This window comes from Thunnus albacares, chromosome 4, assembly GCF_914725855.1.
Source record: "Thunnus albacares chromosome 4, fThuAlb1.1, whole genome shotgun sequence".
In the NCBI taxonomy this organism is placed as follows: domain Eukaryota; kingdom Metazoa; phylum Chordata; class Actinopteri; order Scombriformes; family Scombridae; genus Thunnus; species Thunnus albacares.
In genome coordinates this window covers 34,333,245-34,360,766 of record NC_058109.1, presented here as the reverse complement: position 1 = coordinate 34,360,766, position 27,522 = coordinate 34,333,245, and the positions used below count along the sequence as shown (strand labels likewise).

Below are 27,522 nucleotides of genomic sequence, written 5' to 3'. Positions count from 1 at the left end.
GTGTCCAACAAAACGGATTTAAATAACCGCTAACTCAGAATCATTCATTTGAACAGCAGAAGTTTGAAGACGATAATATGCTGAGATCAAGTTATCACAATCTAATTTTACTGAACTTTGATAAATTATTGAATTATCACCAGCCCTGGGCAAACATTTTTTTTCTTACCACTGTTACTCTGAACATGTTGTTTTGAGCAGTGTTGTACTACAGATTTATAATTCATTATTATATCATCTGAGTTTCTCTTTTGTTTTGTTTGGTTCACAGTACATGCTTTTCTCTTGTGAATGATATTTGCTCTATCATTCTTAATGCACTTTTGATCCTTCAAGGTGCACTTGAAAGTGTTGATGTTAAAGGTGACTCCTGCTTTTGTTTCAGATGAGAGTGGCCTCCTGGTGCACTGCATATCAGGCTGGGACCGGACGCCTCTGTTTGTGTCCCTCCTCAGGCTCTCCCTGTGGGCAGTAAGTTCCCTACGTTCTCCTCTCCTTCTGCTATCTCCTTTATTCTCTCCTGGTTTTCCCTACACATGATATCCCACTGCTCATTTGGCCCCTCCAACATTCATTAGTGACTTCGATAATCCCGTGCTGAATCCATCTGCCGTGGCTCCAGACCCTCTACTCATAAGACTCATTTACCATTTCAAACACGCGTTCTAATTAGCCTCTTCTGTATTCTCTGCCTTTATTAAAAATAGAACCCGTATGTTATAAATATGTTATCTTTTTTTTCTCCTCAAGACATGGTCCAAACTGGAAACTTCTCATGACTGATTACACATATGTGTTTTCAAACAGAATAAAAAATCCAGTTTTGGTGTCTGGATCTACATGACATCCTGTGCACAATGGGCCTACAGTGTTTTATTTAACACGGGATGTTTGAGATATTTGACTTGTTCTTGTCATGTATCTTTCACAGGATGGTGCGGTGCACGCCAGCCTGGAGCCGGCCGAGATCCTGTATCTGACCATTGCTTACGACTGGTTCCTCTTCGGGTAAAAATAATCATCAACATCATCACAGTCATGGTTTCATGACTTTGTGGCGAGCGGTAACTCAGCGCATTAGCTGACATCAATACTTTAGAAGTGCATTTGCAGCCTCTCTGTGCTGTCTGGTCGTGTTTATCTGCCACAAATAATTGAAAGTGACTGGTTAATGAAGCAGTGGGAGAGGCCGGGACAACATGAGACAACGACTGTGGCTTTGCTCTTGACCACGTCTTTTATCCTCCCACTCTCCATATTTCACTCTCTCTCTCACACATATGCACGCACACTCCCTCTCGGGGTTCTCCTTTTCATAATTACCAGCACGATCTCTCCAATTTGAGCTCATCGGAGGCAGTCTCGTAAAAAGCCCCTTAACTGCCAGCTAGCCCATGTAATTATACATCAGCAGGCCTGCCCAAACCCTTGGGACATCGGCCAAGCAGAAGAAGTGTGTGTAAGAGAGAGAGAGAGAGATGAGGGAAGAAGGAGGTTGATAGAGACAGAGAGACAGAGGGAGCACCCAGTGGTGCTGTAGCTGCTGTCCTTCCTCATTTTTGTCACAACTGAATCATATTTGGACTTCAGGTTCATTGTGGAGTAATCTATTGATTTCTTTTCTCTGTCAGGCCATAAACACTGTCAGGAGCACCTAAACAGATGTTATCACTGTTAAAGAATCACTCTCAGAGACTACATTAGTTCCTATACCAGTGCTTGTGCACCTTCTGAATAATTTACTTTTGAAGTAGTCTTGATATGTTAAAAGGAAAAAAAACTAAAAAACATGATTCCCAATGAGGGTCTTCATTTATGGTTTGATTGAGTTAAAGGACCAGTTCAACCTAATGATGGAAAACCCAGAAAACAACTCTTCTTTTCTCACTTAGCCACAGCGCTCCTTATTCATCCAGATAGTTTTGGTTTTATGTGCTGATATTTAAAGATATTTGTCTCTGAAATCTCAACTGCCACCTCAAAACAATGGAGGTGAATGAAATTTCAGCCATTCTCCTCAGCACACTGGAAAATGACATTTTTGGCTGACTCTCTGCCAACCACTTTGAAGTAATAGTTTCAGTGAATATTGTCTACAATTTCTGGATCACACTTCACTAAGATGATCAGTGTTAGTTTACTTGACATTTCATTTCATTCAATGTTGATATCAAAAGATTAATGTTAAAATCAGTAAGTAACATGCACTCTTAATAAGTAACATACTTGTTTCTCTATTTATTTCCAGTCACATGCTGCCAGATCGACTCTCCAAAGGGGAGGAGGTACGTTTGTCTAACAGAAGATTTTCTGTACATGATCATATAACTTTGAGGAGAAAGCATTAACTGACTAGCTGCATTCCTTGATCAATTTTGTTTTTAATGTATTTATTTTCTTGCTGTGTTACAAGTCAGAGATATTTTCACTACAGGTACACAAAAGATCATTGGCAAAAAAGTGTCAGTGATCATCAACATAGAATGAGAGAGAGAGATGCTAGAACCTTTTGTAAATTTCTCAGGTTTAAACACCCAGATTGAGTGTTGTGAGTTTAATCCTCTGTGTAAATGGACTTTTGGTTCACAGGAGGGACACTTTCAGCAGAACTGGAACTTAAGTGCCGTTAAATATATATATATATATATATATATATATATATATATATATATATGTATATATTTTTTTTTTTTTTTTTTAATACTTTTGGGATGGCATTTTATGCCTTTTATTATAGGGAAAGTGGAGAGATGACAAGAATCGAAGGGAGGTGATGGGGGGTGACATGCAACAAGGGTCCACAGCTGGATTTGAACTGCAGACTTTGCAGTTATATGACATGTGTCATAACCAGTAGGCTACTGGGACGCACCGTGTGCTGTTAAATATGTTTGATTGTTATGTTCTCTGATCAAAAATGTTTCTTCTCCCTCAGATTTTCTTTTTTTGCTTCAATTTTTTGAAGCACATTGTCTCAGAGAAGTTCTCTGCTGTTAGGAAACAGAGGTGTGTTCTTTATTTATGTTGTTTCATGTATTATGTTCATTTACGCTTGTCTTTCTTTTTCTTTCTTTCTTTCTTTCTTTCTTTCTTTCTGACACAAATATTTTAAAGCTACAGTTGCTCTCTATTGCCCAAGGTTTTTACTCATACAGTAAATATCTAACTCATACAGTGAATAACCTAATTCCTTAGGCAAATTCCCACTGTACGAATCTATCCAGTATTCTTTCTCTTCTTTTGATCTCTGATGTTATTTCATCATATCTTCTTTTTTTCTTTCAGAAGGAAGAACTCCCACTTCAAAGACAGTGATTTCACTGTGGAGGACCTCTGCCAGTTAAGTAAGTCAGTGATTCTCATATATTTTTCCCTCCTCACAGGCCTACGAGACAGCTCTGACACTTAAAACGCTAATGAATTGTATTTAGTTAGGGCCCGAGCACAAAAGTGTCAGGTGCAAAGTTGTGTAGTGATTGGGCTCAGGTGTGGCCAGCGGGCTCCATAGTGCCCTCAAATGCAGGGCCATGCCTGGATAAAGTTGCTTTGATATTCACTAAATTCTGTAGGTTTGTTCATTGTTCTCATTGTTCTGGACATAATACATTTTTTTTGGATTTTTTTTCGCCTGACAGGAAGTCAGCCATTTTGGATTTTGTGCATCAGTTTTCATTTTATGAGCACGTTCGAGGCCTTTAGGCTGTGTGAAAACTCACAAAACTTTGCACCCATGTTCAAACTAGTACGTATTTCAGTTTGATATGGCAATTGGGCTTGGGCATGACACGTTGGCTCTATAGCACCCCCCTAATTACATTTAGCATTTTTGAGGTGCTAGGGGTGCTCGAAAACTCACAAAACTTTGTACATGCATCAGAAGTAATGTAACTTGATATCTAATATGGGTCTTGGGTTTGGGTGTGGCAAAGTGGCTCGAGGGCACCCCCTAGAAAATTTCAAAGTCAAAGTGACCACTGTTAAATTTGATATAGATGTATGAAACTTGGTAGGCAGATGTACCATTTCCAGACTTAAATAAGCCATACCCTAAGTCCAACAGGAGGCAAAAGCCAAGCGACTTTGAATTTAGTAGATGATATTTAAAGACCTTTGCGATGCTAAATTGCGAAACTTTTGAGTTTCCATGGAACACTCTTGGTGTAGCGTGCCAGTCAATTTTGCCCAAAACATGAAATAGGAAGTTGTTGTAACTCCACTTTACATTGTCCAATCTGTCCCATATTTCTCATGCTTGATAAGAGTCCAGGCCTGAACACACCTACATGCCAATATTGAGTCATAGTCATAGCACCACTTGCTGACAACAGGAAGTCAACCCTATGTGACAAACATCATCCAATTTACATGACATTTACATGGTGTGGTCTACGCATGATATACAGCACCACTATGTGTCAACATGTGACACATAGTGGACACAGGAAGTGATATTTAACTCCTTCATGCAATGTCTGATACATGAAAATGCAGATGCATGTCAGACGACCTCCTCTAAATGTATTGCTGCATTAACATTTCACTTATGTATTATTGCCTACAGGCAACAGTCAGTGAAGCCTAAATGACAATTAGTTCATCAAAAATATACACAATTTCCAATATGTCATCTCCAGCGCCACATACTGCACACAGGAAACAATATTTTACCCATTCATACAGTGTCCTGACAATAAGACTAGACCAAAGAATCTCCTGCAAGAAGAAAAATCATTTGGACTTCCTATTTTGCAATGCTAAATAGAATTTAAAGAATTATCTAGGATACATAAGGATACACAAATATAATCATATGGTGTAAATAAAAAAAAAAATGGAGTGTATTTTCCATGTTTTCCAATTGACCTTCATACATGTGTTAAAACAACACAAGTGTCATACTTGAGGAGAAATGTATTTGTATCTCACTCTAGCTGGTGAAGATCGTCTTTAAAAGTCAGTTTTGATGATGTACTTGTGGCAGCAGTGGGAGCTCCTGCCACATGCCTCTGGTCTGATGCAATGAGGAATAACAAAGCTCCTGAATGCTGCGAGCGCAGAGAGTGTTGGGGCACAGACAAAGCAATGAGACTCTGGGTGATAACACAGCGCTTTCATCTCTTCAGCAAATTGCACTGCTTAAATCCAAAACATCTTGCATCACAAACTTTTATGTCTCCGGGCCTTTAACCTTCAGTAGAGTCTTACATATGCATCAGTATACTGTTTTATGTCACAGGTAATTGGTTTCTCAGGCATAAACGTCTGCTTATGAGTTTATGCTGTAGCGATGGGGGGCCAGTAGTTATTCATGATGCTCGACACATTATTGCCAGAGCAGTCCCAAAAAGATTCACTGATTGATGTTCTACCAGCTACTACTTCAATAAACAAAACCCCCTTTTAAATCTCTGTTTTATAGCTTTTAAAGCAAGTGTAGAGCGAATGTAATTTTTGAAAAAAGAAATGACAATCTCCTTTTCACAACTGAAAAAAATAAGATATAAGCAAGAAAATACATCCTTGTTCAATTCATTACACTCCTACTTGTTCTGGTATGACTAGCAGTTCATGGTGGCTAATGTTAGCTATTGTTAGCTAACTTTAGATAGATATTGCTGTGTAACTGACATTACCAAGTGAGTTTTCTGACTTGATGACTCTTGTTTACTTGTGCAGTTGCTACACCATGCTTCTACTCAGCAGAAGTGACAAAGTCTCACCTGAATACATTTTCATGTTTGCCAGATAACTACTGATGCATAAAATTTAAATTTATAACTGCTTAAGAAAACTCCCACATGGTTTGAATTCATTTCTACTACGTTAAGCAGTAAAATATTGTTATCATGATGAAGTTCTAATTTTAGCTATATTTTGGTTGATGGTTTCAAATGGCAGTGAGGTAACTTGAGAATAACAGAGAAATACAGTCATTGTAAGAAAGATGGAACTGAAATTCATTCAAATTTTAGATTTGAAAGTAAATTTATTGACACATCCTGAAGAAGATAGCTGCTGAAAAACTAAATCCCAAATATGGCTAAAAGGTTTATAATACTGTAAACAGGCTGCTGTGTTCTCTCCTGGCACAGTGTGAAATATTGAGTTAGGAACTGAAACTAACAGCTGTGTGTGTTTTTGGCGTCAGAGTCGAAGGATCGCGGCAGTGTGACCAGTCTGAGCAGCGAGTTTTCCCTCATCACTGAGGAGGTGGGCGCGGCCTCCAGCCTCACCAACGACACTGTGGACCTGTTCTCCAGCCAACCCCAGGCCTCCAGCTGGTCAGCACAGACACTCAAACTTGAAATGTTGAGGGATTCATTTCTTTTTTTTTTTATTTTTATGTTTTTTTATAGCAATTTTTGGTACTTTAAAATACACAAGGGACTGTTGGTGGGATTGTGTTGCTTCTGGCACCTGTGAGGTGATAAAATGCAATCCAGGAAATCTAATCTTTGGAAAGTTATCACGGCAGCAATCAACGGCCCACTTCCAATGTGCGCTCTAATGGACTCACAGACTTTGATGCACACTCTTACTGTGTCTGTGAGGATTCAGGGTTGTCCCACCGTGAAATCCCACACTTTCTGTAAGCTAGCATTCAGACCAAAAATAGCTCTGTGTTAAAACAGCGCAGGGGGCTGTGTTGGTGGAAGTGTGCTGTTTTAGGTTCTAGTGAAATACATGCAAGCACACATTCCTGGTGGATTACTTTGTAGCATGGATGCATTGTTTCTACTATTAACCTTGCAATCATGGCGACTAAAGATGAAAACCACTGCTGTGCATTGTGGTGTTCAAATGGTGATGACAATGGAATTCCATACTGGAAAAAGTTAAATGAATCAAACATGGAAGGATTTGGCTACTAGAAATTTTCCATTCAAGTATACACAAGTTGTCGTCAACCAGCAATGTGTACTTGTTTGTCTCATAGTGACATGATGGTGTTCTCCTAGTGTATACTTCCAAATATGTTGATTTGGTCCAATAAAACAGTTTTACTTGTAAGCAGGGAGCAGATAACAAACTGCAGTTTATTAAAGTACGTTACAGTCAGCTTCATGCTTTGCTAACCACAGATATGTCCACATCACTCAGGCACTGACAGCGGTGACAAAGATGATGTCAAATAAAGACTCTGAGGGTTCAGGGCTTAGGGGACATAGTGAGTTGGCACTTTATCCTCAGTCTTGGTGATTGTGTGGTTAACGCCAGTAATTATGGGGTTAATTTTTTTCTCAAAGAAAGAACATGAAAACTAGAAAAAGGCAAAGAAATGTGGGATAGCAAATCATCCAACAATAATGGAACCCAAAATTATTATGACAAAGAGCTATGATGTGAAATGAAAAGAAAATGTGATTTGTATCATAAATCACAGCTTCAGCTGGTCTGTATTGCCTGTCTTTCAAATCAAGAAGAAAAACTAGGAATTACAAACCAAAAGACAAGCAATTCAGTCAAGCTGAAGGTGTGTAACAGAGTGCATTTCAAACTGTAGCTCTCTGTCAGATTTAGCTATGAAAATAATTTTGGGCTGCAGTTATTATTGGATGGTTTGCAATCCCACTTTTTTTTTTTTTGCTTATTTATTAAAGTGAAACTTCGTCATGGACCCTGTTGTCCCATCTTTTTTGTGTCAAAGTGACTAATGGGGACAACAATTCTTGAAATTGGTCCTTTCCATAATGTTATCAGACACTTATAATAACAATCTGAGCCTGTCGGTGGCAACAACAAACACTTCTAGTGGACGTACATTGATGAGGTACTATTGCCCCAAAGGATTACATTGCAGCCTGTTGTGCGGCTGCAGTGCTCTCGCTCAATACTGGACCAATTTCAAAACTGTTGTCCCCATTAGTCACTTAGACACAAAAAGATGGGAAAATCGGGTCCAGGTTAATGGACAAATGTGACCCCACAAGAAATACACTGTATATGCTGCAAAATGTACCAGGAAAGAACTTGATTTTCCAACGTTGTGTTGCCATGTGATGCCTCACTGTGTTGCAGGATGTTTTTGCCAGAGCCCTCTTATACACACCCCCTCAGTGCCAGCGCAGTGCTAATGTTTGTCTTAGCAGGGATCAGAATTTGACTGATTGGGATCAATGATATAAAAATGAAACGACTGACTAATGTTTGATATTTCAATTTCAGTCACTTTTCAGAAGGAATTGTTAATTTATGAAGATGTTTCAAGTCAATCCAAATAAACTGAAGTTCATTTAAAGTTGATTTTATTTCATCATCAACATCAGGCTAACATCAACCTTTTGGTAAATCTACATCACAAGCTTTTACTACTTGACTCTGAACTCCTCTGTATTGACTCTGATGAATTCTCCTCTCTCCTCAGGAGAAAAGGCACCACCTCTTCTCCTCAGATGGTCGTATGGAATAAACAAAACCCTCTGGAGGAACACCTTTCCCATCCACTCAGTGAAGCCAGGTCTTCCAGCTCCTCTTCATCCAACCATTCAGAACACGCCGTCACACGCACTGGCAGTAGCCCATTGGCTGTCCCCGGAAGAAGGTGAGTGAGTTGATACAACTTCATCAGCCAGTCCAAGTCTTATTTTTATACACACACTTAACAGAGTTGTGTAAATTTTGGATGATCACCAGACGCACAGTGCTTTCACTCTGCTTCTCTCTTTTTTTTTTTTCACACAAGCAGCTCAACTCCAGATACCAACAGAGACTGTGGCCTGAAATTGCAGCTCATGCATATGTTATAACATAATTCCATTTTTTGTGGTGCTACAGATACAGTATGTGACTAAGCATGTGCTAGTATCAACATTTTCATATCATTATTTGAACAATTTTCTTAGTATAGATTATTCTTAATGAGCAATGTAATGTGGCTGTTCATTTAAAGCTCAAACACATCCACACTGCTATTTTCAAAATATTACTTCCTGCGTCCGCTTGGCAAGAGTCGCTGCAATCTAAATTTCGTCATCTCACCATGTCAGCATACAGCGTAATTTATTCATTTTTCTTTCAAATAACCAGGTTTTTACTTATTTATAAGCTTATATTTAATGCACGTTTCTTTTCCCGCTACTACTGTCCTTGTGGCTCATGTAAATCCATCTACACCGTGTTTAGCAAGAAGTTTACCCGCAAAATTGACAGTTTGTGAATCGTGTGATGGTAGTAAATCCAGCGGAATACACAATCAGCCTCTTAACTTGTCTCTTATTATTTGCGCAATCCTCCCTTAAATGCATACACAATGAGGAGAGAGATGCACGCTGGAGCAGAATGTGTCACATCTGTCGCTAAAAAAAAAAAAAAAACAGATGCAAAAGCTGCAGTGAATCAGTCCTTTAGCATATTTCATTGAGCCCATGAGCTGAATAGCATCATTTTTAGAAAAGGCAAAAACATTTTTTTGACATGAGTGATCTGTTTGGAATCACCGACTGTGAATGATCATTTAAAGCCAATAAAAAACAAGAGAGATGAGGATCACACTCGCTGGCAGGCTCAGCAACCACAGATGTATGGCTTTTCTTTTTTTCAGAGCAGAGGGATAGATCATAATTTATCAGTTTGTCAGGGACCAACAGTCAAATCATATAGATGAAAGTATGTGAGGAACACGTGTCATAACTGGATACTTGGTCTTCAGTTTGTATCTGACCGACAGTCTTGCTTTTTCTCTAGTATTTGTCTCTATCAATAATTTCTTGACATCTTCTGTTTGTCTCTGTCATCTCTGTCTCTCAGGTTAGCAGCAGACTACACCCGGTCAGGGTCCTCGCTCTCTACAGAGTACGGGAGTTGGCAGATAGTTTCCGGTTGTGGAAGCATCCATGACCACGCTCACTTCCCTCCACCTCTGGCCTCAGCCTCCTCCAACTCGTCTGCTGTCGCTGCTGCCTATGACTCCCCCCTGCCCTTCAGCTTTCAGGACGAAGGACCCAGTGGACGAATGTAAGTAACACTTCGACCTCATCCACCATTACCCCCCCCCCCCCCCCCCAAACGTAGTCAAAAGAAAAATTAACTCGACATAATAAACGCACAAAATGAAACATGCAGATGTAATGTTGATCTTCTGACTTGTTCAACTAATTTGCTCACAAAATCAGAGAAGACAGAAAGCCGAGTACCAGTTATTTATTGATCACTTGATGGCAAAAGTAAAGTAGCATTGTCTTCCAATCACACAACAAGGAGGTTACTTTGCATATTAAATAATTCTGTTGCCAACAAATAAATTGTACTTTGCAGTAGTTTTGTGCATTTCTGTGTGTTTGGGTGACTACTCCTACCATGTGTAGAAGAAGAAGAAGATGAATTCACATCTTTATCTGTACTCCAGTTAGAAGGTGTTAATGGGTCTTGCAGCAGCTGTAACAGAGAGGGTTTAGTTTAATGTGACTCAGTAAAGAAAATATCATTTTATACAGAAGCGCTTGTGTTGAAGTATTCTATCACCAGTGCTGCAACAAAGAGTCCATTATTTGATTAATGGACTGACAGAAAATTAACCAAAGAGTACTTTATAATCTATCAAGTAAGAATACCAAACACTGGCATTTCCCACTCTGTTAAATGTGAGGGCTGCTGCTTTTCTCTCTGTCATTTTATAAACAGAGATTCATTAAAAAAAAAAAAAAAAAAAGATAAATAGATTCATCGATAATGTAAAGAATCATTAGTTGCAGCCCTGTATGTAACAGATGGTTGAGTTTAGGTGTCATTATTCTGCTCAAATGAGGAAGTGTCACTGGTGGTTGTTTGTTCCCCATGGGGCACTGGTGAAGGCAGCAGCTGCTGCAGGTGATGATCTTTTAAGAATGTGTGGTAGTTTAATTACAAAGACTCTATCTTTGTCCAGCTCACTGTTGGCAGTGTGCACTCAGTATTTGATGTTCTTTTCTTTTTTACTTTACGTGAAGGTTGGTCAATACACAGAGAATCATTCTTTAACTTGTTTTTCTTTTGTGTTTATCAGGTTAACATTCAGTCGTTTTTGACTCTGATCAAGACACAGTAGTGTTGAAACGTTAGTCTAGTTGCTCCAGTCTTTTCTTTCTGAAGTTAACATTCATGATTGTGATTCTAAATCATCAATCAATCAATATGAGTGTTTCATTTCAACCTTCAAAATCAGAAGTAGGATTGGCAATTCTCCGGTATTTTTTTTTCTCTCCACCCTCGCCTACTTGTGCGTGTCTGGAGGAGAAAAACAACATTTCAAAGATGACACAGTGTATCTTACCGGTAGCCTGCACCTGCTTTTCAAGACACCATGGCCACTGCTGGAATCAGAGCTGATGGAGAAACAACAGAACTGTAAAATCATCCTGCCTCCCTGAAGCCACAGGGGTGACAACATTTTGCCTTCCCTGTGAGCTGTGGAAAAAAGGGACATGTCATTAACAGAAAAACTACAGTTTGTAGGCTATACTACACACCTCGGTAAAGTTTGAACTATATTGACAGATTCAATCACTAACTCCTAAAGGATACGTTGTTAAAACACAAATGACACCTCTTTCTTACCGTAGTAATGTAGAAAATGAGCTACAACCACCTCATTTTTACCACAATGATCCATCCTCCAAGCTGGACTAGTAACATTGGTCTCTATGTACAGCCGGGTGTGAGACATAGAGACCGTCTAAAAAGTGCAACACTTAAACTTAGTTTAGGAAGCTCAAGCTGTTGTTGTAAAGTACCCTTCTGCAATCTAGTGGCTCTTCTTTTTGTTTTTGTGACTGCTGAAATAAGTTATTGTTATTATATTTTAAATAGATTATTTAAATTTGACCATATGGCTTTAGTGTTGTACATTCCAAAAACTATGGCAGTTATATCAAACTTGATACCATGTACTCAATAGTCTAACAAATAAGAACATAACTTCTCCTGTGAAGACATATATCATATTACAACTGTTTTTTTACTATATTGTCATTCATTATCTGTTTATACAGCAGCCTCCTCTTATGACAAATACATGAATAAACACCAGTATCTGCTTCTAACTACATTAGTGTGTTAACCATTAATTAAACCTTTGTTTATTGCTTATAAATAATAAATAGTGAAACTTAAAGAAACTGTTACAAAAAATCCTCAAAGAAAAGTATTGAAAAACAGTATAATGTTAGTATCTATATTGAAACTTCTATTACTTTACTAGTACTGGAGATGTTCAAACTATACCTGGCCATAGATAACACAGGCTTCAGACTGCCTCTGTGCTGAGTTTCACTGATGGCAGCATGTGTGTGCATGAATCACAATGGTTTCAGGAAAGACATCACACAGCATGTCATGACACACTCAAGTGACCAATTAAACTTCCAATGCAGTAATTTTTTTTATTTATTTATTTTTTTATTTATTTAAAGGACTAATGCATACCATCTGTTCGGATCTGTAGTTCCAGCAGGATATTTCCAACCTCTATTCTCTGTCCCCCCACTCAACCAATTGATAGATGAGGAAGAGGAGAATCAAGGGAGATGAATTTTCCACCAGGTTCTCCCTCTGACTCATCCTCCTACTCTCTGCTACCAGCAGGGGAAACATTTTAATTTCTGCTTGATCTCAGTGCCAAGTTGAGTGTGTCCCACAAGCATCACTTGCAGTGGAAAAGGCAAATAACATCTATCCATCTTTACTGGGAGGGAACGAGAGAAACTGAGGACGGAAGTGAAGCAGAGGGATGGTGATCATGACTGTGTGAGCTCTGTGATGCTTAATTCAGAAGTACATTGTGGCCCAAGTGGGGTTGATCCAAACTCCCTCTGCTTGTGTCATTCTTTTCTTCTTCTCTCCTCATTTCTTGGCAGACTTCATCATCTTGCCTCAGCTCCTTATTATTTTTACAGTAGGATTTCCCTCCCTAATCTTTTTCTTCCCGTCTTCTCATCTTGCTCCCTCTTGTTTCCGCCCCCCCTTCCACCCCACCCCACCCCTCCTCTCCAGGTGTCCTTTCCCCTCAGAGCGTCAAGCGCGTCTGGAAGCGGTGCGGGAAGTCTTCCTGGCAGCCTACAGCTCCACTGTGGGCCTCAAGTCCTCTGCACCCAGCCCCTCCGGCGCCATTTCCGGTCTGCTGGAGCAGTTTGCCCGCGGGGTTGGCCTCCGAGGCACCAATGCCATCGTCTGAACCCCCCCCTCAATGTGACTTCAGACCCTCCTTCTGCTTCCATCCATCCACAGTTGATTCATGTCTGGACTCAGTACAATAAAGTGCCAAATATCTCTGTTCAATTCAGGGGTGAAGCATTAATTTTCCTTTTTATATTTTGTTTTTTTTTTCTTGAATTTTCTTTGATTTTGTTTTCAAACCTTACACGCCCTGGATTTGATTTTTTTTTTTTTTTTTTCTATGCTGCTCCAACTTTTCTTTGGACTTTTAATCTTCCATGTCGAGTCATGCATCTGTCACATTCAGGGAGGGAAATGCTCTCAGCCACCGTATCAAAAAGGGATAGTGAGAAGGCTTTCTAGCTGCTGAAATGTAAATGGCTGACAGTGTGGGGTCTGTACTTGTTACAGGCAGAATATAAAGAATTCTTCCTTCCTCTGCTCTTCCTTAATCTGTTCATATTTTTTTTTCTCCCTTTGCAGTGACCGTCCCATGTACAGGAAGCAATATGTTTCTAGTTCTCTTGTTTTGTGCTGCTATTCTTCACTGATCCAAGCAGAAGACATTGTTTAGTTGTTTAGTTCAGGTGGATGTTGAAGTTGAGATGAACTCAGCACTTAATGTGATCTGACAGAATTCAGCACCAAGCTTTTTTCTAATTTGGCACAGTAGATTGAAGTCTGAATATCTAATCAGTTTTCGACCTTACAGCTTTGGGTCTAGATGTAAAGGAGAAGTTTTTCGTCTTAATACAGTACTCACATGCCATTTGTATGCTGGAAGAGTCTTTGGTCGCTGTAATCATGTCTCCTGTCAGTACTTGGCAGGACAGGAATCCCTGCATAGTGCGACTACACTGTAAAGCCCTCTGAGACAAATTTGGGATTTTTGGATAAAATATGTCAAATTTTCTTGCCTTGACTTGACTGTAGGAGTTGGGGAGACAAAATCCACAGTCCGTGTTCCATGTAGAAATGCATTTTAACATTCCACTGAAGATTCTCACCTCAGCACACCTGGCCAATCACTGCATGAAGTGCGCGCGGCTGTCAGTTTAGTTAACATCGTTTCTGATGTATGAAAGCTGTGGGAGGAGGGGGTTTCATACACTGTTTGACAGTCCGCATACTGAAACCTTAAAGCTTCAGTGTGCTTCAACCGAACTGGACATACTAGTTTGGACGACATGTCGTACGAAAGGAAAAGGTGTTTATAGGTGTTTCAGACAGCCATACTGGCTGAAGGCTGAGGTGTGGGAAATGGAATAAATAGGGATAATGAGTGTTTGACAATCCTACAAGCACTTTGTTTAAAGCATACTGAACCCTTTAGGTTATGGTTAGGTGTTGCAGAGATGACTCGTTCTAGGGGTTAGGAATAAGGAATCTGACAGAATACGGTGTAACCCTGCAACGAAACCTACATGTGACTCCCAGGATATATTCCTCTGCTGTGTTTCAGGGAAGAAACACTTTACAGACAAACATGAGAGAATTTTGTATGTGGATTTTATACCCTATTTTTGTTGAGTTGTGCGATGAAGGGATTCCTTCATGGCCATTAGGAATGACTGAATACTGTGACCACTCTATTACCGTACAATTGAAACATGAGTATTCCATTAAGACAACCTTGAGAAAAAAAAAATCAGAACCTATCCTTAAATTAACTTCTGAGTTTTATGTGATATTTTCTTCATCTTTATAAAATTAGCTTTGATCATCAAACATCTACAGGACTCCTGAATAGCCTCACACAGTTTTCAGAAACCGTAAACCCTGGAGATGAAGCAATGAATATATCTTTTAACCTTGCTAGGCTAATGCCTCCACTTCCTCTACTTCAGTTCATATTCAGTCATCTCCTTCTTCTTCAGTAGCACTGACATGGTAGCACAAGAGGCATTGAGCATTGTGGTAGCAAATCTGTGAACTGAAGGCCTTTTCAATGTTGTTTCTTGTTGGACTTGTGACCAGTGAACCGAGGTCCACTTGATTCCTGCCAGTGCTGAGATTTCCGCCCAGCTATTACCACACACATACATGTTGTTCAAACAACATGTGTGCCTTCTTCCAGGTCACAGTTGAACAGACATTTTTACCTGGCCTACTGTTGGGTAGAATCACACTTTGAAGTAATTTTCTTGAGAGAATTCTGTTGAGAAAATTGATTTGAAACTAGCTTGTCGGTGTTGCCAAATGGTTTTTGATGGCTGCTGTACCTCAGGACCTTTTGTTGTGCCTTTTTTATCTTCAGTAACACTGGATCCGGTCTCTATGTCTCTGGTCCAGTTTCAGGTGTATTTCTGTTTCTTAAATGGTTTTAAGAGCTTGAGGGGTTTGCAGCGGATTGTTAATTGAGGTTTTGAGTGTAGAGCATTAGCAGTGTTAGCTTTGTAATAAAGCATTTTTTGGGGTTTCCCCTTTATCACTCACTTGGTTACAAGATTATCTTTGTCTTTGTTAGTGTACAGTAACATTGCTCTTGAGTCTTACGGACACCCCTGATAAGGCTTATGAGGTGGGGATTTTACTTAGCAGACACAAATACTGTATCATTCACACCAAGATGAGTGAGACACAAGGAGATTTTGCTTTCGAAGATGACTGTAGCTGAAGAAGTTTGTGTTGATGAAAGAAAATAGTTTAGCATTTTGAGAAATGCAAAGATGAGAAGATAAATGTCAACCATGTCTGTGTGTTAAGCACAGAGCTTGGGTTGGTACATGCTTAGCCTAGCTTAGCATATAGACTGGAGACAGGAGATAAAGTTAGCTTAGCTCTTGTTAAAGTGAAAAAAAAAACCTTCCAAGACTTCTCTGACTTTTTTTTTTTTTTTTACATTTCTGTTTAAGTATGGGCTAAACAAAGAAGATACCTGTTGTAGGTGTATTTTTTCACTTTTGAAGAAGCCATAGCTGTTTCTCCCCGCTTCAAGTTTTTATGCTAAGCTAAGCTAACCATGTCCTGTCTCAGGCTTCTTACTTTACTTCAACACACAGACATTAGATTGATAAAGATCTTCTCACCTTACTCTTGGAGAGAAATAAGTGTACTTCCCATAACTATTCTTTTAAGCGGCAGAATTTGGTGTTCTGAGAGATTCTAAGCCACATAATGCTTTCTTTATACCACAAAAACACATTTGCTAGAATGCTAGAGCTGTTTTAAGCCATGTGAGTTTTAATTCAGTCTTTCCTCAGTGGAGTAAGGAATTTGGTTCATATAACCACGCATATCAGTTCTTCGCCTGGACTGTCAAGAAAGTGGTTCAATTTTGTACCTCCAAACAAACTGACAATAGAACAATCTGTCCAGCTTTCTTTGAGACTATTTGGTCATTTCAGGCATCGCCACACCTCATATCTTTTTCAGATATCCTTTCTGAAGAGTTCTAATTCAGTCAAGGTTTCTAATCATTTGTTTTATTTTGACATACTGTCTGCCTGCAGCTGATAAGCAGCCAATCACAGGACAACTGAGTTATGATTCATAAAGACATTAATGTCTCTTTAAAATGGCTGAAAATGGTCATTGGAAGAAAAATTCTTTGAGTTCCCTTCAAATACTCTTATTCAGTTTTCACTCACTGGTTTTGCATGACCTCCTCCAAGTTTATCTTAATTGTGAAATATAGTTTTATTTGTTTTACAAATTAATTTTTATTTTAAAATCTCTTATTAAAATGCTGCATTGCACTCATCCCGATGTTCTCTGTGTAAAGAGTTTTCGTCTTTGTACAGTTGATGCATTTTTAAGTAATTTTACCTTTTCTTTGGTTATAAATTGCTCTTAATTGTTGGCAGATGACAGGCTACACATAAAGGTGAACTGAGCAGCAGGTGGCAATTGTGAATAAAGAAAAACATGAGAATGTTTTTGTGACTTGCTTATTTTCAGCTTTATACTGATTTTTTTCATTCATTTAGCCATGGTGAAATGTATAACTATTTACACCACATAATTTTCTTCCCTTAGCAGCTGAGCTGACGTGAAGTGTTTTTCCATAACACAGGTAAGACATCTAACAGTTCGGCAAATGAGAATTTGGTGTCAAATGAAATGTGATTACATAAAGCAGTTATATAACTGCATATGGTTCTGATAAAATTTAAATCATTCAACTGTGTTTAGCTTAATGATTTGTCTTCACTTAATACCACAATTTACTACTTTCTGTAGTGAAATTCTTTTTGCTCCTTTAAATTTAGAGGTCGCAGGTTAAGTCCACTTTAACAGTGATAATTCAGCAGGCCAGATGTTTGCTGGAACCTGGCCTGAACCCTAGGCAGCTTATGTTTTTCTTTTTAATCAGCTACAAATTCCCGCTGCCTCAGAGGTGTGGAAACCAAAATGTTTCAGTAATTAATTATTCATTTATAAAAAATATTTATCCTATTAAATGGCTGTTGAAAGGCTTAAAATACTCTTTACGCTTACTCTGTTTATGGAATGTGGGTAAAATGTTCAGGTGTAATGTGCTTGGAAATGTAGGAGGGGTGATTAATGCCACCACGGAGAAGCATGACAGGCTTCCCACTTTCTCTGCATCCAGTTTCTCTGGCTGCTCATCCTTCTGCTTCTTCTTACCCTCTTTCTCCCTGGCTTTTACTTCTCCAATCCCCCCTTTTTCACCTAAAAGCTAAACTTTTCATGTGTAATAGTGTTGAGAAAGTCAATGATTTATATTTTTCACCTATATAGTATGACCGTATTCTTTATATTTTTATATCATTTTTGCACCTGCCGTGTAATTTAAATTCAAATAGGGAAAATAACAGAATTTGAGGCACATTTTGTTATATGTTTCATGCTTATAAGATTGGATTTGGATTTTTGACACTGTCAGAGAGGAATTGATTCACCTCCATAGTAATTCAGAGGCTGTAGTGCGTGATGTTTCTAATGTTCTATCCATCCTTTTTGACATTTGACTGGTACTGTACATGAGGGGGACGACATATTCGCAGCAACTCTTAAATAATGCAATCTAATAAAAAACAACATCACCATGCTGGAGCTGCCATGGGAGGATCATATGGAGGAGGCTTTTGAGTGCATCATAAGTGCAACGTTGGGACACAGAGACGAGACAATATGAGCAGGAAAAGAGACAAATGTAATGCAGTGCAATCCTTTGCTATCAGTGTCAGTGCTGTTGTTTCTTATCCTTCTAGGTTCACAGAATGCTTTATTGACAGAAAAATCAGTAGTAAAATTAAGCCATGATGAAAGGCGTCTTTCATTTATTTTACTGCAAGCCAATATACACATTTTGAAACTTGAGAAGTTAACACTATTATCACACAGTGATTGATACTATTCACTGTGATAGATTACACAACACAAGCAAGTTTTATATAGTGGTGGAAGAATTATTCTGTTTTTTTACTTAATATAACAATAACACCACAACTCAAACAATGCTCCATTACGAGTAAAGATCATGAATTCAAAATCTTACCAGAGTAAAAGTAAAAACGTATCATCAGGAAAATGCACTTGGTAAGTAAAAGTACAGAATGCTAATTGTTATATTATTATATAATTGTATCATTATTGATGCATTAACACATAAACATTTTAATGTTTATTTGTTAAGATGGAGCTCATTTGTATAATCTATAGTCATTTGTACAACGTTTAATCTGTAACAATGCATCATATTCTATAAGATAATCATATGTTCTGTATCCAAGATATCAAGTGGGAAAGTAGTAGTATGGGTACAATACAGTATTTCTTTCTGAAATGTAGTGGAGTAGAATGCTAAACTATAAAATGTTAATGATTAAGTACAAGTACCATAAAACTCATGCATTAACGTTACATTCGAGTCACAGAGGAAAGCATCCAATAAATAAATACTCAGCGATGTTTGCTCTGTGAATCGAATAAAGGCCCTCACATTCTGTATATGCGGGTGACATAAAGAAATACTTGATTATAATACTCAAATACATACTGTCAGTAGACAATTTGAGGGGGGATGCAATCCCCCTCATGAACAAAATTCAAAAATGCATCCTCCTTTTTAACCTGCCATCCCCTCTCTCCATCACCTAGTAGGAGAGACAGTGTAGGGGCAGAGGTGTTTAGTTGAATATGTAAGTCTAGTCTGCCTCACTCATTAATCCTTCATCTGTCTGAGGTTTGTGCAAGTTAGAATCTATGGCCCCAACCATGACACTGAAATATTTATAAATCCATGGCACTGTCCTTGGTACTGAAGTAGCAGATGGATTTGTATTTGCGCCTTTTTCTCTATCCAGCCCTTCTGTCGGTTTTGTCTTGGGTCTATAATATTCTCAAAACTATATACTATAAATACTCAGTACTATATTGTATCCTATATACTCTATAGAGTATTGTCACCTTTATGATCAAAGTGACAAGTAACAATTTGAAGTCGTAGAAGAGCAAAAGGATCATAGACATGCTGATGGCTGTAGTATTCCTATAATATACCTATAACATTTCTATGAACACTCAGTAGCATCTGTGCCACTGAAATACATCTCTAGACCAAGCCACCTTTGTAACAAAATATTTTAGGTGAGACATGACTATAGATATAGTTTTTATTATAGCTGCTTGGTGTAACCTGGGAGTGGAGCAAGTACTGTGATTGAGGAAATTAACCTGCACTGACTTCAAAGTGCTCAGCTGCTACAGTTACATAATTCAAGGCTAAGTTTATACCATCAAAATTATGGTGTGTTTTGAAAAATAACAAGTATTTAAATGCAAAATGTCCAAATCCAGTAAAAGAATAGCCCCACACATAATATGTATTTGGCCTAATAGCAGTTCTATTAAATTGAAATTATAATCACAATTATAATATCAAGAATTAGGCTAACCCTGTATGATAATCCTGCAGTCCCGGGTTAACCCTAACCCTAACTCTCCCATTGGGCCATTTCCCCTGTTAATTGACAATTCACCTACTGCATAGTGTATACTTAGTTACAAGTTGATTTTTTGATTTTCATGAAAAAAAACAGGAACCAACTGCTGAACTGCCTCAAAAGTAGGAAAAAATAGCTCAGTATTCTTTAGAGAAATTGATAGGCTACACATACAACACCCTCCCCTGCTGCTGTTGCTTCTCCTTCACCTACTGCTCAGTGGCACTAATTACCCCCCATACACAGACCACAAGTTGCGCCCAGACACAGCTAGAAGAAGTTGTGGAGGTCTCTGCCTCCACCTGGCGATGGATGTAGAGAAATAAGGAGCAGAGGAGCTTCTGGATCCGTGTCTGCGCTCCGGTGTATCTCTCTCTCTCCCCCATCTCGCCATGAATGAAAGCCTCATCTTCAGGTATGCCTCCTAACCCTCAACTGCGCTCCAGCGACCGTCAGCAGCAACAACTATACTACCGGAGCCCACCGATCTACTCTCCGTCTCTCATCCTCGGGTGGATGGAACAAACAAATTATAGCCACAGGGAAATTAGTGCTGTAATATAAGTGTGAACTTAAAGGATTGAGAAGAAGTTATTAAAAAAAAAAACCTCAGCCATGGCGACAATAGGAGATTTCGACCCACTCAACTCCACCGTACCTGCGACAAAGATTGAAGTCACCGTTTCCTGCAGGTAAGCACCGCAAACATGTTTCCCCAGTACTCACTTGTTAAGCATTCTTTAAAATCACATATTTTTTTACATTTGTGGATAACTCTGTCATGAAGTCAATTTTGTCGTCACAATTTTTTAAGGGGTTCTGATATTCTTGTGCGTAATTTCCTCCCGTTCTCTATTCATCTTATACTTTTCTTCCCGGTTTTAACCGGGGTTTGGGGTCTTTACGTGCGCGGACGAACTCTTTCTCTTCCTAAGCAGAAATTTGCATGTGCTGTGGGTGTAGAAGTGCGTGGGGGTGCAGTAACCAACAGTACCGGGATTTATTCTGAGTGTATTGGAGAGCTCCGGAGAGCGCAACTCTGAGATCACTTGAATGCGTGGATAGGCTATTAAATGCGCCAACTGATAATAAAGAAAAGACAGAGAGGGTTCTGGTTGGAGCAATGGTTATTTTAATAAGGCGTGAGGAGAAAAGAACGAATGGGAATAATGTAACAATACTATAACTCATCGTACAAGCACAATCTAATACATGGAAACTGCGCTCCAACAGGATTGTTAGAAAAGAGGACTAACATGAATAGAGCCAATTATAGGGCTGTTTTAGGGGAAACTTATAGGATTATCACATAGTGGACTGATTTAAAAATATATATATTCAAAGTCTATATGGAAGAATTTTTTCACTTAAGCAATAAATAAAGAGCTCAACATATGTTGATTATGCAGGTTTAATAACTACTACAACTAAAAATGTATGTATAATTTTATTTGGACATATCAAGTCTGAAAAGAAGAAGAAATGAAAAGAGAGCTGAGATAGGGGAAAGCAGGTTGTACTGTCTGAATGTCTTGTTCCTGGTGTCAGATGTTGGTTGATTCCCTGATATGGAGTCAAAAGGCGAAGGAACTGTTTTATTTTGTGTTATTATTCTTTCTTCCTCCTGCTAATAGCTAAAGAAACTCTGACCCCCTTCTTGAAGGCCTATTAGAAGGCAAACAGTCACCAAAATGAATTAAAAGTATGTTTTCAGGACAGCACTCGTGTTTGCTCTTCTTCCTTGAAAGATGCTCTTGCTAAATTACACTAGTATTACAACAGTAATATAATTCATATACAACTACTTAATAAGTTGTATACTGCAGGGCTGGCCGAAGCCTTTTTGCGGTCCTAAGCAGCATTTAATGAGCCCCCACAGCTACATTAGGCAAACAGCTTTATGATTTTTTGCCTACAGTTTTAAAATCTTCAATTATGCAAATACGAAACCAAATCACTTTACCTGGTAAATTGTTTGTGATAAAGATCTGAATTTACACGCACAAAACCGAGACGGTAAATCCTTGTTTTTCTGCTGCTTCTTGCCAACCAGTCTCCTAGAAATTACGGCTGTATTTCATTTGTTTGTTGCATTGAAAATTGCCGCCTGGATTATGTTCACCGGCAATGTTTTTTCATGAATGAGGTGCTACATTTATGTATGTCACTGAAGACATTTTCTCTTTGTGTTGAAACAAACGTAATTCAGCCAGCATTATGTTTCCTTCTAAAAGTATTTGCTGTTGCAATTTAGTTGTATATAAATGTAATTTCTATGAGACAGGCTTCTTGTTGCACACCAAACGTGTAATTTTGTGCAATGGAAAAACTATTGAAGCTGATTCTTCTGAATTTCCTCCTATACAACAAAGATGTAATGTCCTTGTAAATTAATTTAAAACATTGTTATCCTACAGTCAGTGAAACTCACCATCCTCTTGTTGCCTTGCCAAGATTTAGTGAGCCTAGTACTTTCCTTAGCTTTTTTTTAAGCAGCATGAAAACCAACATGATGGATCCAGTGTGCAACAGCTTTAAAGTTGGACTAATATTTACCTATTAGACTATGTAAAATATGAAAGAGTGTTGCTTGTAGTGATGAACCACAGAGAATTATTATGGAACTCTGCAGTTTCCCTCAGCTCTACAAAGCATTTTAGCATTTCAGCTTGTTGTTTTGGGGTTTATGGCTCATAACTTTACTGTTTTGGTTCAGTCTCATGAACAAAATCTGTTAATGCTGCTTTAAGTACAAATATAAAAAGACAATTAGGGTCACAGTCACCAGGGACCCACTGGCACTGTGCCTGAGATGGTGTATTGGTAGACCTGGAAATAATGGCCATGGTGTGTCCCCTCTGACAAAAGCATTTCCATGTCCTGCGTCATGCCTATATGCTAAGAGAGCCTGAAGCTACTGATTGTGACAAGCTGTTCCTGGTCCCCTGTATCCCCTGGCCCCGCTAGTCCAGAGGGGTTACAGAGGGGCTGTTTCAGCTCCCTAACACTGACAGAATGGGGTTGGCTCAGTGAACCCCAGAAGAATCCTCACTGCAGATCACTCGGATGTCAGCTGTGAAAATAGGAGAGAGAGAGGTGTTATCAGTCAGTCCCAATGACTCAACAGGCTTTTCTCATGTTCTCAGACATGTTGACTTGCTGAAGGCAGGTGTAATTAATAACATTAATAATGATCCAGATCCACGGTCCTGCTACGAACCTTCTTCAGAGCAGACATTTTATTATGCTTTATTTTTTCAAAATTATTTTCACATGTACAGTTCATGATAAGGAAAATGTATAATCAAAATGATAAATCACTGAAAAAGAAAAGAGCTGAACTAAAAACAAACAAACAACAAAACACACACAAGTTGGATACTGTTCACATTTATGTACATTCACATACATATATACATTTACCCATACATATACATTCACACACAGTGTAAATATGTGTGTATGCATGCATCAATGTTCATACTAATTACAGGAAGTAGTCAGATATTCAGTAACATGGTCACCCGCCTATTTGAAGAGAGGACAAGCTGGTAAATAACCTTCTGATACATTCTGATGATGTAGTTATAATTCCCCATCACTCAAAGTCCACCTTTTCTCAAACACATCTTCCATATTTCTTATTTTGTGAGTTACTGTCTCCATAAATTGTACTTCTTGAATTATACTTTCACATTTTATTAAATTGGAGTCTGGTCTTTTTCCACCTTTTGTAATTTGCTTCAATGCTGTGATTTTTTGGCTTCTAAGTAAATAATTTCCATCTTGACTAAGTCCAGTTGGAGGTTTTCCAAGTTTAATACGCTCTGCTTTTGAATACAGATGTTGTTTTTTTTTAAAAAAAAATCTATAAACTTAAATCCTTCCAACCTAAATTTGTTTCAGAATTTGTATGAATAGAATATATGTAAATAATATGCATAACTTTCACCACAATTCCTCCAGCATTGAGAGCTTAAAATTCTTTTATATTTACAAATACTTTCCAGGGTCAAGAAATATCTCATATTTGTTGATTTTTATTATTACACAGCAGACATTTTGACATGTCAAAGTGGGAAAAGCACAGATGAAATTAATGCCATTAATGATGACTGAATCCCATTTAGTTTTTAATGATTCATGACCCTGGTATAGTACATGATGGTTCACCAGTATGGCTTCCTTGGACACTTGAGTGGAACAGAGCCATTGTTAATGTTATCAGTTCCACCTGGTGTGCTTCCTGCTATGACGAGTCAGAATGTCTGCTGTGAGAAAGGTCTACTTTGGCTCACTGCCATGACTTGCTGGGACACTGAAATGGAACGAGCCGTCATCAGCATTGTTGACACCTGTGCACTTCCTGCACTGTCAAAATGTCTGTCATGAGAAAGGCCTACTCTGCATGCTGCTGAGATTTCTGGGTTTTCATTATGTACTCTATTCTGAAGAAAACACTGACAGCTAGAGGAGTTTCAGCTTTTCAGTGATCGGTTTTAGGTGGAAGCACTACTCACCTCATTAGACTGAGCCTTGGAAGACACTGCCTATATAGTAAACATTAAATTTAAGTGGTCATGTGATGGCACTTCTTTCTGGGATACTGGATGACAACAACAAGGTGAGATATCTTAAAGATACCCTGTGGAATTTTCAACCCCTTGTAGTGCTACAGAGAAATGCTTTTAGGAGTGTGAGTTCATTCTGTTTGTATCATGCACACATACAGAATACACATTTCTGCACTGGGTATTCCACTGATCCGTAAGTGTTGGTAATGCACCAAGAAAAGCAGTAATGTGGCAAAAAGGCAGGGAAGATGAAGACTACTAGTTTCAAAATGATCAAAAAATTGGCTTTGTTTATTTTAGCTTTTGTCTCATTTGACTGTACACTGCTGCTGCATTATCACTGCATATTATTTGAGTGAATGTTCATCTTTTCATAGTTTTATTAAATTCCATATACAATAATTACATCCCCTTGGATAAAGCAGAAGTAAACCAGTGTGAGTGAATGCTGATTGTTACAGATCCTCTATTCAAAAAGTATGAGCAACACTTTTAATGTGACAAGTTAATTTTGAGGCACATTAATCACATTAATTTTGTAATGTGAAATGATGTTGTTTTGGTTTCAGTTCCCCTCAGCTTTCTTGAGACTTTTAGCGTCTTTCAGCTCATTGTTTTGGTATTACTGTTTGCATCAGTCTCACCGCTCATCAACCTTGTTTCGTGCAGCAGCAGGCAGCTGTTTTCAGTGATAAACCCACTGTACACTACCTGCTACATAGTGAAGCTTTTACTAAACATAGTGAAGCTTTTACAGTAGATGCTCAAGAGCAAGATATTCTTTTGCAGGAGTTGGCGGAGACCAAAGCTAAAAGGAGAGGGAATATTGAATGATAATGTTTTTTCTTATCTGCTGGATGTGTAAATATAAAATGGTTTTCTAACACATTAGCTATATCAACTTTGTACTCTGAAAATATGTCATTCTGCTGCACCCAACTGGCCAAAAAACAACAAAAAAATTAATGAATGCAGCTTTAATATTTTGTTTTGGATAATTGGGCTACTGCTGACAATGACAAGTTCATAATATTATAAAACATTGAAATGATATGTGTAATAACCATGGGAGGCTGCAAATACTCCTTGATCGGCTGATTTTATTTATTCATGAATTTCTTGTGTGTGGGTGCACCATTTGAATCATGGACAAGGAGGGCAGTAATACTGATATCATGAAAATGTTAAAGTTTATATATATTTAGAATAGGCCCATTTATATGAAATGGTTTATAGAACAAACAACTGCCATTGCTCCTAGCTTCTAATTGTTCTTGAAGTTTGGCTTTCTTTTCCTGTTGAGGTAATTGGTTCCTGATTAAATGTAAATTCATTAAATAATGTTGTCTAATCAATAGTACTGGCTGGCTAATTTTGTAAATTTTGTAATTGACTTTACAGACTGTAAGGAGTAAGTGGATATAAAACTGTTCTGCCCTTAATATGATGTATAACTAGGCGACAGCTCTCTAATGACATTGAGGATGATTTGAGATGAGAAGTATCACCAACTGAGTCAAACATCTCTGGTGACAGAAACCATCTGTATGATTTTGAAGGTGGACTCTAACTGTGATGTTGTGCTATTGCATTGTGATGATCTTGTTACTCCATCTCATCTTAAAGGGCTGGTATTGTGGGAAACAAGAAAACTGATGTTTGGGATGGATTAGGATGATGGTGGGGCCTCCTGTGCTGTAAGATTACTCAATTCTATCTCCTTAGTCTTTTTAAGTCATTTGAAATTTTGAAATTTGCTGCTCAAGAATGAGTGTTGTTGAGGCGGGACCTGTTACTACGTCACACCAGAAAGTCAAATCAAATATGCAGGAAGACAAGCTTTAGATTGAGCCCAGCCCTGCTGTAACCTCTGTAGAGTTTGCATTGCAGTTGGATGAGGACCAAAGCAGGACCACTGGAAGTGTTGCTGGTTGTTCAGCCACTAGAAAGTCTTTATAGCCTTCCAGAGGATGGAAATTTACCTCAGGAATGGCTGAAATTCATTTTTGGAAACAATCTTCCCTCCATTATCAGGGAGTGGTGGTGTGTGTGGTCCACACATTTTATAGCCACTGCTGAACAAGGATTGTTGCCGCAGGATTTTCTACTTTTTCATCTTCAGTCTTTGGATGAAGTTTCAAAACGTGTGCACTCGTAAGTCCAGTACACAGACCGCTATATACGGACTTATATCTCCAGCTGAAAGGTGAGGGAACTTGCATTATTCATTAGGTAGTATTCCGATTGGCTGGGGCTGAAGGTGGGGGCCACACCTCCTGCCAATTGGAGTAGGTGGTCATTAAAAATGCAGATTTCATGTATATAGCTTCAGAAACAAAGACTGTAAAAACTATGGTTGCAACCACCATGACATCACCCATTAGTTTCTGAAGAGCAGTTTTGAAACTCAAAGTGGGCGGCTCATCTTGGCAGTCACCATCTTGGCAGTGCCTGACTCCGCCTAACTCCCAGTTAATCCAAAATGGGCAGAGAGGTGGAGCTAAAGAGGGTTTAATGAAGCCTGGTTACTGAAGCAAGCCACCTGGTTGCCAACGGTTGGCGTAATAAAATTTAAACAGGTGAATTATGCCTATGCAGTTGTCATGAATGGGGAAATTAGCCATAGAGACCAAAACCATTTTTTGTACCAGGCTGTAAACATGTTTATTTCTGGGCATTTTAACATAGTTTATCTATGGGGAATGGCTCGCTTTTGGAGACAGCCTCATGTGGCCATTCAAGGAACTGCAGTTTTTGGCACTTCCACATTAGCTTCATTTTTCAGCTTTGGAGGTTGCTGCTTGTTGGAGGACAGAGGGGAATCTGGGCTGTAAGGAAAGATGGATTTAGAGAAATCTAAACTTTTGGTGAATAAAATTCCACAGATACGTTTAAAATAGACTCAGTAT

General features: G+C 38.6%; 2 protein-coding genes across 3 annotated transcripts in view; both read left to right on the top strand.

Annotated features, from left to right (window-relative positions):
• Positions 1-17,006, top strand: part of mtmr14 (myotubularin related protein 14) — a 56,964-nt gene extending 39,958 nt beyond the window's left edge. For both annotated transcript variants that reach the window (XM_044349130.1, XM_044349129.1), the window contains exons 11-19: positions 386-471; positions 932-1,008; positions 2,249-2,285; positions 2,936-3,006; positions 3,286-3,344; positions 6,149-6,281; positions 8,366-8,542; positions 9,748-9,954; positions 12,967-17,006. In XM_044349130.1, the coding sequence (XP_044205065.1) occupies positions 386-471; positions 932-1,008; positions 2,249-2,285; positions 2,936-3,006; positions 3,286-3,344; positions 6,149-6,281; positions 8,366-8,542; positions 9,748-9,954; positions 12,967-13,147 (1,028 nt within the window). In that variant the 3' untranslated portion in view covers positions 13,148-17,006. The remainder of the gene's footprint in view (positions 1-385; positions 472-931; positions 1,009-2,248; positions 2,286-2,935; positions 3,007-3,285; positions 3,345-6,148; positions 6,282-8,365; positions 8,543-9,747; positions 9,955-12,966) is intronic.
• A 3,312-nt stretch (positions 17,007-20,318) lies between these two features.
• LOC122980788 (copine-9-like) overlaps positions 20,319-27,522 on the top strand; it is a 166,977-nt gene continuing 159,773 nt past the window's right edge. Inside the window, exon 1 of the mRNA XM_044349128.1 lies at positions 20,319-20,731. Within this exon, the coding sequence (XP_044205063.1) occupies positions 20,655-20,731 (77 nt within the window). The 5' untranslated portion in view covers positions 20,319-20,654. The remainder of the gene's footprint in view (positions 20,732-27,522) is intronic.